Consider the following 14,669-nt stretch of genomic DNA (forward strand, 5'->3'; position numbering starts at 1 on the left):
GTAAATCTGAATCTTTTACTGACATTATAATGTATGGTCTCTTATATTACCTTTATCTTCCTTTGCAGTACTTGCTGGTCATCTAAAGTACGTATTTCTCCTTAAAGAGATGTTATTAGCTGAACTGTATTAGACTAAAATCATGACTCACTATTATTTCACAAATCTGTCACCACCTATTCATGGTGTTTTAGGAGCATGTAACAAATCCAAATAAATAAAAAGTTCTTTCTGGAACTTTAATGTGGATGGGTCTTTTGGAAACCAAAAAGTGCTCCCTATGGCATCTCTCTGAAGATCCACTTCGGCACGTTTATGATACATGCAGCCCCGATGGCTGCTATACCTTTCAGTACGGCTCGTTAGCTCTGTGCTCTAACCAGCCTGCTTACTTTGCAAAAGGCACAAAGCTGACCGTTCTTGGTAAGTTTCCGCATATATTGCATACTATTTGAGGTAACGAATATTATAAAGAGGACTGTTCATTTTATTTCATATTATTTCGGCCAGTTTAATTTCTACAAAGGATTCAGTTAAACGTAATGCAGCTGCGCGTAATTTGCTCAGTTAACGTTTGAAGAAGAAATAAAAGACATATCGATTAGGCCAAGTTTTAAAATCTTTCCATCATGTGGTTAAAATTAGACTCAAAATTATAAATTATACTTTTCGCGTGAAAGAATTTTAACTCATATTAACAAAGGCAGCACGTTGACAACCCTGTGAAAATTCTGTAAAGTCTGTTGCCTCTCCTACTTGAAGCTTTTTCAGACTCCCTGTTAAATGATGTGCGAGAATTTTTCAATTAACTTTAAATGCTGTGAGTAACAATCCAGCATACTTTGGAAAAGGAACTAAAGTGACTGTCCTTGGTAAGCAAATGTTTATTTCTGAACACAATGGGGAAAGCGAAAGACAAAATAAGTGTTTACTTAAAAGATTCAGAGAAGGTGCAGTTTTAGAAAAGGCTTACACAACTGTGATCAAATGCTTCCCCCCTGATTTTTGGTAAAGGAACAAAGCTAACTGTACTAGGTAAGAAGCATCGTCTTTTTGTTTATTTTTTGTTATTTTTGTTTGTCTCTTTTTTCTTTCAATTCATTCATTTTCGAGTAATCTAACTCACATGCAGGTTTGTGACTGTGGCACACTTACCATTGTTTTATCAGAAACATTCGGATAGGGAATCAGACTGATAAGTCAGAAATAGAAATGGAAGACATATCGGTTAGGCCATGTTCTAAAATCCTAAATATCTCTTCGGCTAAAAAAAAAAAAAAAAAAAAAAAAAAAAGTAACGTGTTTTGGATTTGGAACCTGACAGGTGAGAAATTAAAGACTTATCGGTAATGCCATCTTTGAAAATCGTTTCCCCATGTTGTACACGGTTAAAATTAAAATAAACGTTTCTCAGTGGACTTTTCTACTCCGTGCACCCCACAACTCCCTTGTCAATGCCCTTCTATGTAGATACTATCCAGGGATAGCATTTTTTTTTCTTGCAAAGAAACATAAAAAAGAAAATATAAATGTATATAAGCAAGGCAATAAAATGAAATCACTAATGAAATTACAAAACGTTAATAAGCGTTGAGAGTTTTCCTATAGTTAAAGCTCGCTGTGCTGCTAGCGATATAAGTTATTTTGGAAGTGGCACCAGACTAACAGTTCTAGGTAAGGAATATGTTTATGTAAGCAATTTATTAAATGAAATTTCTTCATATACTGAACAATTCTAAAGTTTCCAATGTATTCCAATTTGGAGTGTTTACATTTAACCAATTTGAACATTTCTATTTTAATGGTATTGTTAACGGCACGATTCTTAAGTCTTTAGTATATTTAAAAAACGAAAAGAAAAAAATTGGTTTTAAACTTTTGTTAGTTAACGTCCCCTCCTGGGTCATTTTTGTGATTTTCCATTTTCGATGAAGTGTCTTTATAATGGCAACATTTTGTGCTCTATAATAGTTGATCATGTGCAACTATTATTTAGCATTGCTGGAATTTATTTCCATGTTTAAAATCTAGGAATTAGATCTGCCTATTACTCGCACTGTCTATGGAAAAATATAACAAAAATATTTCTTAAATAACACTGTACATCTGCATCGAAAAGCCATAAGTGCATTCTTAAAACTGAAGGTGCCAAAGTGGTTCTTCAAACCAATGCTATGGTGACCACCTCTATCGTTCCAGAAAGAACCTTTATTTAACTTTAGACCCGCAACAGTTTCCATAGCAAGCCATGACATGGTAACAGATTTTAAAAATACTATTATGTTCATGACTTTGAAATGACTCTTGCTGCATACAGTAAAGCATGGTCTTGTTTTCTTGTTCGTCTCTATTCTCTTAGTGTAGTAAATACAAAAGATGTCTGTTTTATTTACTGGTTTGGAACATTTTTAAAGGCCAAACACCTAGTATGTAAAGAACCCATTACAAAATCAAATGGTTGTTTGTCAAGTAAAGATTCAAAGTGGAACCATACAACTAAAAGTAAAAACTGAAGGAAAAGTTGAACATAGAAAACAAAACTGATTAACTTCTTCTTCTTCTTCTTCTTCTTCTTCTTCTTCTTCTTCTTCTTCTTCTTATTATTATTATTATTATTATTATTATTATTATTATTATTATTATTATTATTATTATTATTATTATTGCAGGACATATTTTTGTCTGTTTTCGAACCATTTTCCTCAGTTAGTTTAAAATGAGAGTTCAGATATCCGAATCCGTATAGAAATTACTAGCGGCATGAGACAGTATAAAATATCTAAATAGCACATTCTGGTACTTCTCACGGGCTATTTATTTAAAGTAATTAAAATAAATAAATAAACAAACATGACCTTTATTTATTCGATATAAGCCACTTTTTGAAACGGAAGTTTAGTAATCTGAAAAATGTTTGTGCTTATCATATTGCAGTAGAGGTGGTAAAAGGTTTGACAGAGACACAGCTATAGAAGTTTAAAGTGAGATGAGGGTCTAGGTAGCTTTCGATAGCATTTAGAAGTGCAATTTAATGACATGTAAGAATGCTGCTTATTGAAATATTCTTAAACTTGCTTCAGGCAGGAAGGAACCCGACCTGGACGAAATGTCCATCTGGGCTAACTCAAGCACAAATTGCCAGTATCCCCAATTAATCTAACACTCATGTCTTTGGGGATACTGGAAACAAAAAATGTAGGGTCTATGAAAGAAAGAAAGAAAGAAAGAAAGAAAGAAAGAAAGAAAGAAAGAAAGAAAGAAAGAAAGAAAGAAAGAAAGAAAGAAAGAAAGAAAGAAAGAAAGAAAGAAAGAAAGACTTGCTGCTAGAAGCAACAGCTCATACTATAGGGCTTCCAATTTTAATGGCTGCACTGAATTGCTAATCAGTAGTTTGCCTTCTCGAATGAAAGACACGGGAGAAGGCAAACACATCGAAGTTCCCAGGTTATGCCTGATTACAACATGTAGTGCACATAAAAGAGAAAATTGTCAGTTTTTTTTCCACTTCTTACCTGGTCCTTACTGGGGTATTCTGGCTGGTGTGAGCGTATCCGTCCTATGCTACAGTCTGGCACACAATAGTCGAATGTTGCCAGGACAGGTTTGTCCACCAAAGGATGTCTAAATTGGAATATGTGAGTTTAGCCTTCATAATCAAGGTACAGCAAAATTCTTACTCCCATGTCTGATTAAGAAACAACAAAATTTAATTCTCCTCCGCATGACAAGCAAAAATTACTAAACGTGGATTTTAACGTGAAACCTTTGCAGTCTTCACCACTTTCCCAAAAAAAAAAAGAATACATCTACAAAATAAGACATTATTGCACTTTGAAATAATAAACATATAACTATGTGGTTGTGAAGAACAATTCAGCTGTAAAATATAACATTTTCTCTTTACAAAGTGATGAACATCCAGGATGAGGATTATTCCTGCCATAGTTCATTTTTATTTTACATTTGATGAACAGTCAGAAATAAGTATTCAATAAAGAGATGGTCAAGCAAGTGTGTGTGTGTGTCTGTGTGTGTGCAAGTGTGTAATTTCAAAAGTCTAGGTAGCCATTAGAGCCCTTAATCTAAAGTGGCACTGATTTATCTGGGCTGTATAGGGGGGCCAAGGATGTCTATTTACTTAGTTGTTGGAAAAATTTCTAAAATGATGATAATTTATTAAAGTACATCATCTAGATATATATAAAGAGTCACACATATCTTATATTATTACTATTTGCTTCATTACAAATGACTGCACCACAATAAAAAAAATGACCGATAATGAAAACAAATGTTTATGCATAAGTATATTAAATGCTGGCGGCACGGTGGCACAGTGGGTAGCGCTGCTGCCTCGCAGTTGGGTGATCTGGGGACCTGGGTTTGCTTCCCGGGTCCACCCTGCGTGGAGTTTGCATGTTCTCCCCGTGTCTGCGTGGGTTTCCTCCGAGCGCTCCAGTTTCCTCCCACAGTCCAAAGACATGCAGGTTAGGTGGATTGGCGATTCTAAATTGGCCCTAGTGTGTGCTTGGTGTGTTTGTGTGTGTCCTGCGGTGGGTTGGCACCCTGCCCAGGATTGGTTCCTGCCTTGTGCCCTGTGTTGGCTGGGATTGGCTCCAGCAGACCCCCGTGACCCTGTGTTCAGATTCAGCGGGTTGGAAAATGGATGGATGGATATTAAATGCTCAGCTTGTACAATTATGTATTTTTTTATTTGATAAATGAGAAAATTCTAAAAATACTGTGTTTTTCCTTGAGGCGGGATGCAGATGAATGGGAATGATAAACACTTAAAGATGGTGTAGAACCTAAAATCATTTTTTTTTTAGAGAAGAATGTCACTGAACCGACTCTGGAAATCCTCACCCCATCACAAGATGAACTTTGCCAAAGGAATCGGGTGACACTGATTTGTCTAGCGAGTGATTTTTATCCTGACCACATAAGTATTACCTGGGATTTGCCACAACTCAACGAGCCGACAAGAATTAAAACTGACACCCCAGTACTGAATGGCCACACAAAGTTATATAGTGTCAGCAGCCGATTAAGAGTGCCCAAAAGTGTCTGGTGCAACCCTGATAACAAGTTTACCTGCATCGTGACGTTTGGCATGGAAAATGGAACGGAGACTTACAGGAGATCTATACATGGATCACAAGGTATGACCAGTAAAAGCATAACATCTTAAACCACTGAGTCTTTTTTAAAAATCCTGCCTACAAACAAAGCTTTACAATTAAATACACAATTCAGCAAAATTGAGATTTAATATAATAACTCCTTCTTTTTCCCTTTTACAATTTTTCAGATTGCATCAAGAGGACAGGTAAGCATTTATTCACTGTATTCAGTACACTACATCTTTGAAAGTTACTGCGCCTGTTTTACTTATGTAGGCCTTAGTTCTACTTGATGTCTACATCATGTTTTAGTCAATATTAGAAGATTTAATTTTCTGTTTTATTTCTTGTATAAGGAGAAATTACATATAATTCATATGCATAACTATACTTTAAAATGTTCGACTATTTTAGCAAGTGCAAATAATTAGTTTACAGAATTTTATTGGTCTCAATAACATTACAAAAAAGCTGCAATGATTTTTGTTTTTAATGAATCCTGTATTTACTGGGATGCTGTATTAAGGCATGGGCAGCATGGTGATTCAGTGGGAAGCGTATCTGCCACATGGACTTTCTATCCTTTAGTTTAATTCCATGGCCAAATTTTGTCCAAGTTTCATCTTTGTTCCCAGTATCTTACAATACCTGAACACAGACATGGAGCAATTCCAAATTGGCTCCATATGCGTGTCATTGTAATAATAATCCACCCTAATTAAAAGACAAGTGTCTGTGTATAGTTGCTATGTCTATGTTATATGGAATTCATTAAAGTGTTAAATGTTTGTGGTGTGCCATCTGTTAGCATGAAAAATGCAATGCATTTTATTAATATACAGGGTGGCCCATATTTATGTATATGATTGTAATGGCTTTATTATCAGAAAACTACCAATATTATTATCAAGTTACATAATGGAACATGGGCGGCACAGTGGTGCAGTGGTAGCGGTAGTAGTAGGGTTCGCTTCCCGGGTCCTCCCTGCGTGGAGTTTGCATGTTCTCCCCGTGTCTGCGTGGATTTCCTCCGGGTTCTCCAGTTTCCTCCCACAATCCAAAGACATGCAGGTTAGGTGGATTGGCGATTCTAAATTGGCCTTTGTGTGTGCTTGGTGTGTGGGTGTGTGTGTCCTGCAGTGGGTTGGCGCCCTGCCCGGGATTGGTTCCTGCCTTGTGCCCTGTGATGACTGGGATTGGCTCCAGCAGACCCCTGTGACCCTGTGTTCGGATTCAGCGGGTTGGAAAATGGAGCATGAACATCAAGAACCTTAAATGTTTTTTCATGCCCTGTTCTCCATGGCGTGCTCCACCAGTACGTCATCCAGATTGATACATGCCTGAAGACGAAGAGCAACAATGTCACAGGCGGCTTGGCATATCTGTACCGGTATCCTCTGAAATTCTTCTGTGATAGCTGCATGTAGCAAAACCACATTGTGGATGCAATGTTGATACACCTGGTCTTTTAGGTAACCCCACAGTAAAGCATGTAGGCCCAGGAGTGTGTGTACTGATGCCAACACAGCTCTTGTGGCGAATGTCTTTCAAAGTTCCCCTGAGAAACTGGAATCACAGTGGTGTGTGTCAAAAGTGCTGAACACTTCTCACACAACGCTGCAGAAAACAATGAAGTACCTGAACGTAAAGCCGTATCATCCTCGTTTGGTTAATGCTATCAATGAGGATGATCCAGATAGGTGCATGCACAGTAGTTTAAACACTACAGCCTGTGAAACGTCATATACAGTACAGTACATAAATATGGGCCACCCTGCACTTTGTCTTTTCACATGATCTTTGAGGGTCAGAGTACAGGGTCAGCATTCCTGGAGCAACGTTTAGGTTAAGGGCCTTACTCCAGGGCCCAACGGAGTAGGATCCCTTCTGGCAGTAACAGGATTTGAACTGGCAACCTTCCAGACACCACCGCAAATCCTTTGTCACAGTGCCATCACTCCACCCTAGTTACTTAATTTCTTATTACTTCATGAATTACAAAATACATTCCAATAGATGCAATGCAAATGGGAGCACTGAATATTATTATTGTTAATAATAATGATAATTATTATTATTATTATAATAAAACATTTTGTTTATGTAACACCTGTGTTAAAATAAACTTGCAATGGACTGATACTGTTCAGTTCTGTTGCCTACTCTGAATTCCAGTGCTGCTCAGATAGGCTTCAGCTTTCCAAGACACTGGATTGGAGTATCTGGTTTGAGAAAATTAAGGATTATGTATTTACTGAGACATACACAACACTGCTTAACAAGTCTGATTTAACTATTTTCACACAACCGTTCCTATAATTATCATATAATTGTTTGCTTTTTTATTTCCTTTTTCTATTCTCAGAATTAGTTAAGAAAAACAGCAAAACTGTGACATTTGCATATCTAATATTTATTGGAAAAAGTGTGCTGTATGGATTCCTACTTACAATTTTTTTGTGGAAAACAAAGGTAAGCAATATTCCTGTGAGTGTGGAGACTTACTAAACTTAATAAAGTTCTAACTGATATGTGTAATCATTCTTAAATCTATGGCTTGTTCATGCCAAATGCATACTAAAGCATTGTTTAAATAAAGTAAATAAATATTCAGTCATCCAGCACTATTTTTCTTTCGTATTTTGAATTTTTGAGAGTTATTACATAGTCAGACATGACTAACAGTTTCAGAAATGCACCAAATTGCGACAGAAACTGCGTCTAAACAATTCTGCGTTTCCTAATGAGCCTGTGGGTGGCACGGTGGTGCAGAGGTAGTGCTGCTGCCTTGCAATAGGGAGACCAGGATTTGTGTTCCTTGTCCTCCCTGCATAGTTTGCATGTTCTCCTCATGTCTACATGGGTTTCCTCCAGGTGCTCTGGTTTCCTCCCACAGTCCAAAGAAATGCAGTTTAGGTGGTTTGTCAATCCTAAATTGTCCTGGTATGTGTGTTTGTGTGTGTTTGCCCAGCGACGGACTGGTGCCCTGTCCAGGACTTCTTCCTGCCTTGCACCCTATGCTAGATGGGCTAGGCTCCAGCAGCCCCTTTGATCCTGTTCAGGTCTAAGCAGATTGAAAAATGATGAAATGAAATGAGTCTCATTGACCTTCTTTGTGTTCTTTTGCAGCTGCACTCAAAAGATTTCCAATTATGAATGAACCTGAAATAATCGTGTTCTTACTCTCAATATAAAATTTCAGTTTGCATTTACCAAAAGTATTATTTTCATTTCCTTGTTTCATAACAAAATTGAAAGTTGTTTGTATTTTTAGTAAAGTATGCAAATTTATTAACTATTCTGTTGTAATTGGTCAAGAATTGTCATGTTCAGTGTATTAAAATGGCTTATGAAGTTCATCAATTGTTTCTTGTATTTCTTAACTAATTCTGCATGACCAGAACACACAGATATAAACTTCTATGTGCCACTTTGATCCAAACAAAAACACAACCACACTTATTATACAGTACATAAATAGTACTTTGATAAGCTTAAAATATGCAAAACAGGAATAATCACAGGGTGTAATAAAATACATAAATTAAGAAAAATTACTGCAGGACTTTACTGTTAAACATATTAGCCCTTAATTGGATTTGCTTATTCACTTCCAACACCCAAAAATCTCTTCATATCTCTGCATAAATCACCTTTGTCCCAGTAAGAATTTGGCCCATTTGACTTCCTAATGCCAAATTCATTAAGTTTCGACAGTTGGCACATATGAGACATTATGGAGCATGTGGAAGAAATGCGCTTCATGCTCTGTTTTTGGGATTTAAGTTAACATATATTGTCATGAAAACATATAGCTCAAAGTGCTTTCAAATAATAAAACACAAAAAATGTTAGAAATGGAAGAATTACTAATGGAGAGAACAAAAATGTAAATAAATTAATTAATGTAATTTTAAGTCTCTAATGATTTGTGGCCTGTGTGGGGAGCTTCTCAGATCTGTAAGGGGCATCCCTAAACCCCAGACACTAGTGTGAAAGTGTCCAAGTTTGTCTAATCTTGAAAGCTAAACATAATCAGGCTTGTCCTGTAGTTAAATGGGAGACTGCCTGGGAAATCTGAGCGCTGTAAACTAAAATTAAACGAAAAGAAGTGAGAATTCAGGGCAAGGTCTGAAGGTGAGAATAAAAGTAGCTCAAATAAAGTAAGTAATGATGTGATGAACTGTATCAAGTGATGTTAAAAGTGATGTCCCCTTAAGGATCAGTGCTGGGACCACTGATGATACCAAGCTAGAAACTAGGATAGCAAACAGACTTGGACAGATATGTGGCAGGTGACATTTAAAGTAAGTAAATGTAAAGTATTACATGTGATAGTAGAAATGCTAGACTGAATACACAAAGGGAAGTCTGAAAATTGAAAGTACACCTAATGAGGACCAAGGAGTCACAGTGGAATCATCACTATCTATATCAACACAGTGTACAAAAGTGATCAAGAAGGTTAATGGAATGTTAGGTTATATATCAAGGTGTGTGGATTATAATTCAAGGGAGGTTATGCTTAAATTGAATAACATAGTAGTGAGGCCTCACCTGGAGTACTGTGTGCAGTTTTGTCTCCATATAACAAAAAAGACACACCAGCACTAGAGAAAGTTCTGAGGAAAGTGATTAGACAGATTCTGGGAGTGCAAGGTGAACTATAAGGAGAATTTAAAGGAGTTGAATGTTTTCAGTTTAAGCAAACAAAGATTAAGAGGAGACGTGATTAAAGTGTTTAAAATTATGATGGGAAACAGTACATAATTGTCACTTTAAAATACATTTTGCAACAACAACACAGGGATATGGTTGGACATTTGTTAAGGGCAGATTTCATACAAATATTAGATAGCTTTTCTTCATGCAATAAAAACATAGACACATGGAATAAATTACCAAGTAGTGTGGTGGACAGCAAGACTTTGAGAACCTTCAGATCTAGACTTGACAATCTGGGTCAATATAATGGGTGAACTTGTGATGAATGGTCTGTTCTTGTCACGATTTTTCAAATGTTCAGATGGTATAATATCCTAACAACCTCACAGACCCAAATCCAGTTCATAATAACTCATCAAATAAACAATTTTCTTTCTTTCTTTCTTTCTTTCTTTCTTTCTTTCTTTCTTTCTTTCTTTCTTTCTTTCTTTCTTTCTTTCTTTCTTTCTTTCTTTCTTTCTTTCTTTCTTTCTTTCTTTCTTTCTTTCTTTCTTTCTTTCTTTCTCACAGGAAAATTTTGTTCTATTCCTCTCCCAACTTCAACATGTCTGGGTGAGGCAGAGCATTTCCTTTATGCTAGACCCAGAAGTATGTCCACTGGGAACATATTACATCCACGAAACACTTCCTGATCAAACTGAACCTGCTTAAAGCAAGAAATCTTCCTCCCTCATAGCTCTCCATGATAGCCCACAAGAAACCCAGGAGAATAACCCATTGACACAACTCCCATGCAACTCTATGGGTGTGAACGTGGGAGCTCCACCAGAATGATGCTGTCACTTATCATTCATTATACTAAAATTTAAATGACTACTGTTTTCTAAATAATATTTTCCGCTGTTTTGCACTGAGATGTTTGGGCACATATTGTAAATAATGGAACTTCAGAGAGCTTTCTTGTTTGCTGTTTTTCACTTGATTATTTACATGAAACTAAAGAAATCTAAAGATCGTTGACGCCCAAGCAAAGCCAAAACTGGTATCTTTTGCAGATGTATGTCTACAGTCATATTTGGAAACTAGAGCAGCTTTTTATGTGCAGCGCTTTGCAGCACAGCAGTGTACGTAGCTGAGCAGCTTGTGGTTTTCTGTTCCTTGTCACTTTACCCAAAGCTTCATTTGGCATTGCTGCAAAATAAGTAAGTCATGAAAACCGCAAAAAGCTTCCTGTTATCTTAAAGGTTAAAAAAACAAACAAAATGGAGCCATAAATGTAAAATGTGTGCTTCTGTTCTTCAGGTGAGGAAGACACCAAGGTAACTGTCAAGCAGGTGTTTCTTTACCAAATACACACATGTGTGCATAAAAAGATTTGTATTCTTATGGAGGGATGATCAAAGGGGTAACCTACATTATCATTACAGTAAGAAAGCACAAAAGGAAACCTGCTGTCCCACTTAGCCTGCACAGAGCAGGAAGAATGTCAAGGTGCATGCACAAAGTCCACCAACTAAGCCACTTGTCTACTACAATACATCCACTTTCTTTCTTTCTTTCTTTCTTTCTTTCTTTCTTTCTTTCTTTCTTTCTTTCTTTCTTTCTTTCTTTCTTTCTAGATGTCAGCCTTTATTAAATGTTCTTAATTCTGTTTTTAGTGCTCTTAACTTGCCATTTATTGATTGTGTATTTATTTATAGTGTTAAAGGAAATAAGAATAATTAAGATGAACGTCAGATTGGTTAATTTCCTCATCGGATAGGCCATGTTGGCCATTTACAAATCCAGAAGTCAAAATAAACAACATAACATAATAAGAATATTTCATGGACTTGTACAAGCAAAGGTGTATTTGGAATATAAATTCTACAGAATGACTGCAAATGTGAATTCTTTTGAAGAAAACTGGTGTACACGTTCATGAGGCAATTTGTAAACTAATTCTTTCTTTCTTTATTTATTTGGTAACCTTAAATTATTTTATGCTGAACTCTAGATTAATGATTCTAAAATAACTGGACCTGTGGAATAGAGTGGCCTTTATATCTCACCCAGAGTTTCCTGTTCAAGCAATCTCTGAATAACACTTGGAAACCCAAGAAAAGTTCTGGGGTCATCTTAAAAGAGCTTCTTGTGGTAGCAGCAGATGCCCTACATTTCTGATTTTCTCCTCATCCTCTCCTTTAAATGGGTAGGAAGCCTCAGCAACACCCAGTCTTCAGCAAATGCAAAGTGGTATTTGGAGGGATTATCCAGCTACTGGTCAGGATTCCTTTGATTGTGAAAATGTATAGATAGATAGATAGATAGATAGATAGATAGATAGATAGATAGATAGATAGATAGATAGATAGATAGATAGATAGATAGATAGATAGATAGATAGATAGATAGATAGATAGATAGATAGATAGATAGATAGATAGATAGATAGATAGATAGATAGATAGATACCATAGCTTCCAAATTTGTTTAAGCAGGTTTAGCGGATGTATGTATTTGGAAATATATACAATACTCGAAGCTTGTCAGTAGAAAATAAATTAAGTGATTTATTTTTAATATTTTTATTTTATTAATTTTCATTGTAATCATTCCATACAAACAGATCAATTTATAACCTAACAAATTTGAAGACTAATCAAACCCCACCCCTGAGAAGGAGAGCTTAGCTAAAGGAGAATTGCTTTAGGCTTTTTAATAAGGCAACAATAAGCAAAGGAAAGGGAGAAGTAAATATCTATGTAAATAAGAGATGGAGAAGGGATTTAAATGCGATAATAGTTATTTCTCTTATTCTAAAATAATATTGATTAAATCCTGCCATGTTTTGAAAAAATGTTGTACAGATCCTCTAACTGAAAATTAGATTTTTTCCAATTTCAAATAATATAAAACATCGGTTTCCCACTGACTTATAAGAGGAGAATTAGGATTCTTCCAATTTAACAAAATAAGTCTGCGTGCCAAGAGTGTAGTGAATGCAATCACCGTTTGCTTGTCCTTCTCCAATTCCAGTCCATCTGGAAGGACACCGAACACAGCTGTTAATGGGTTAGGAGGGATTGTGATACCAAGGCTGTCTAAGAGGCACTTAAAAATTTTTGTCCTAAATGATGTTAGTTTGGTGCAGGCCCAGAACATGTGACCCAGTGAGGCAGGAGCTTGGTTGCAGCGCTCGCAGGTTGGATCCTACCCTGGAAACATTTTGGACAGTTTTAAGCGAGACAGATGGGCTCGATATATAATTTTTAGTTGAATAATTCTATGCTTTGCGCATATAGAACTCGAGTGAATTCTCTGCTTTGCTACCTTCCACTCCTTTTCTGATATATTGATTAAGAGATCTTCTTCCCAATGTCCTCTTGGATCTTTGAAAGGTAGGGACTCTAATAAGATTTTATATATTGCGGAAATAGTGTTTATTTCCTCGAAATTGAGCAATATTTTTTCCAGCATTGTGGAGGGTGCAAGGTGGGGGAAATCGGGCAATTTCTGTTTAACAAAATTTCTAATTTGAAGATAGTAAAAGAAATGTGTAGCTGGGAGGTTGAATTTTGAACGTAATTGTTCAAAAGATGTAAATATGTTGTCTATATAAAGATCTCTGAGCATTTTAATCCCAAAACTTTTCCAGGTATTAAAAACTGGATATACTTGCGAAGGTTGAAAGAGGTGTTTCTCTTGCAGAGGTGCCACTGATAAAAGATTTTCCATCTTAAAATGCTTTCTAATTTGGTTCCATATTCTGAGTGACTAAAGCACAATTGTGTTATTAGTATATTTGCAATAACTTTCATTTATTGGAGAGCAGAGCAGGGAATATAAAGAAGTACTACAGGATTTTACTTCTATTGCGGACCAGGTCTGTGTATGTTCATATATTTGTGTCCAGGTTTTTATGGCTTGTATGTTTGCTGCCCAGTAATAAAACTGAAAATTAGGTAAAGCCATGCCACCTTCTGCCTGAGGTCTTTGTAGGGTCGCTCTTCGGATACGTGGGTGTTTTGAGTTTTAAATGAATGAGGTTATTATTGAATCTAACTGTTTAAAAAATGATTTATTGATATATATTGGAATGTTTTGAAATAAAAAGAGAAGTTTAGGAAGGATATTCATCTTAACAATGTTAATTCTTCCGGCTAGAGTGAGATGAAGGGTTGACCATCTATGCAAGTCTTGCTTAATTTTTTCCATACAGACGCCAAAATTTTGTTGATAAAGAGCTTTATGTTTACTTGTGATATTTACCCCTAGGTATTTAAACTGATCTGCTATGGTAAAAGGTAGTGTGTCTAATCTAATATTATATGCTTGTGAATTCACTGGAAAGAGTATACTTTTATTCAGATTAATTCTAAGACCAGATATCTTTTGAAATTCTGTTAGTGCTGTTAAAACAGCGGGGACAATGTTTTCTGGGTCTGATATATATAAGACCATATCATCTGCATATAGAGAAATTTTCTGTTCCAGTCCTTCTCTGACAATCCCCTTTATCTGATAAGAATTTCGGCAGTGAACCGCCAGTGGTTCAATAGCGATTGCAAACAACAGTGGCGACAAGGGACATCCTTGTCTGGTGCCACGTTCTAGTTTAAAGTAGTCTGAACAAATGTTATTAATACAAACTGAAGCTTCTGGATTGGTATACAGTAGTTTGATCCAAGCACAAATATTCGGGCCAAACCCAAATTTCTCCAATGCAGTGAAAAGGTAATTCCATTCAATCATATTAAATGCCTTTTCTGCGTCTAATGATAGTAATATCTCTGGGGTGTTTGATTTTGCTGGTGAATATATAACATTAAACAAGCGTTGGAGATTTGAAGATAGGTGTCGGCCTTTAATAAATCCAGTTTGATCTTGTGATATTACCGA

General features: G+C 36.1%; 1 gene segment (V, D, J or C); it reads left to right on the forward strand.

The window, feature by feature from the left end:
- Positions 1-248: 248 nt before the first annotated feature.
- LOC127527128 (T-cell receptor beta-1 chain C region-like) lies at positions 249-8,442 on the forward strand. The segment is given in 4 exon segments: positions 249-423; positions 4,830-5,162; positions 5,312-5,329; positions 7,489-8,442. Coding segments are annotated over 4 exon segments (669 nt in total).
- Positions 8,443-14,669: the final 6,227 nt, after the last annotated feature.

This window comes from Erpetoichthys calabaricus, chromosome 3 (assembly GCF_900747795.2).
Source record: "Erpetoichthys calabaricus chromosome 3, fErpCal1.3, whole genome shotgun sequence".
Taxonomy (NCBI): Eukaryota; Metazoa; Chordata; class Cladistia; order Polypteriformes; family Polypteridae; genus Erpetoichthys; species Erpetoichthys calabaricus.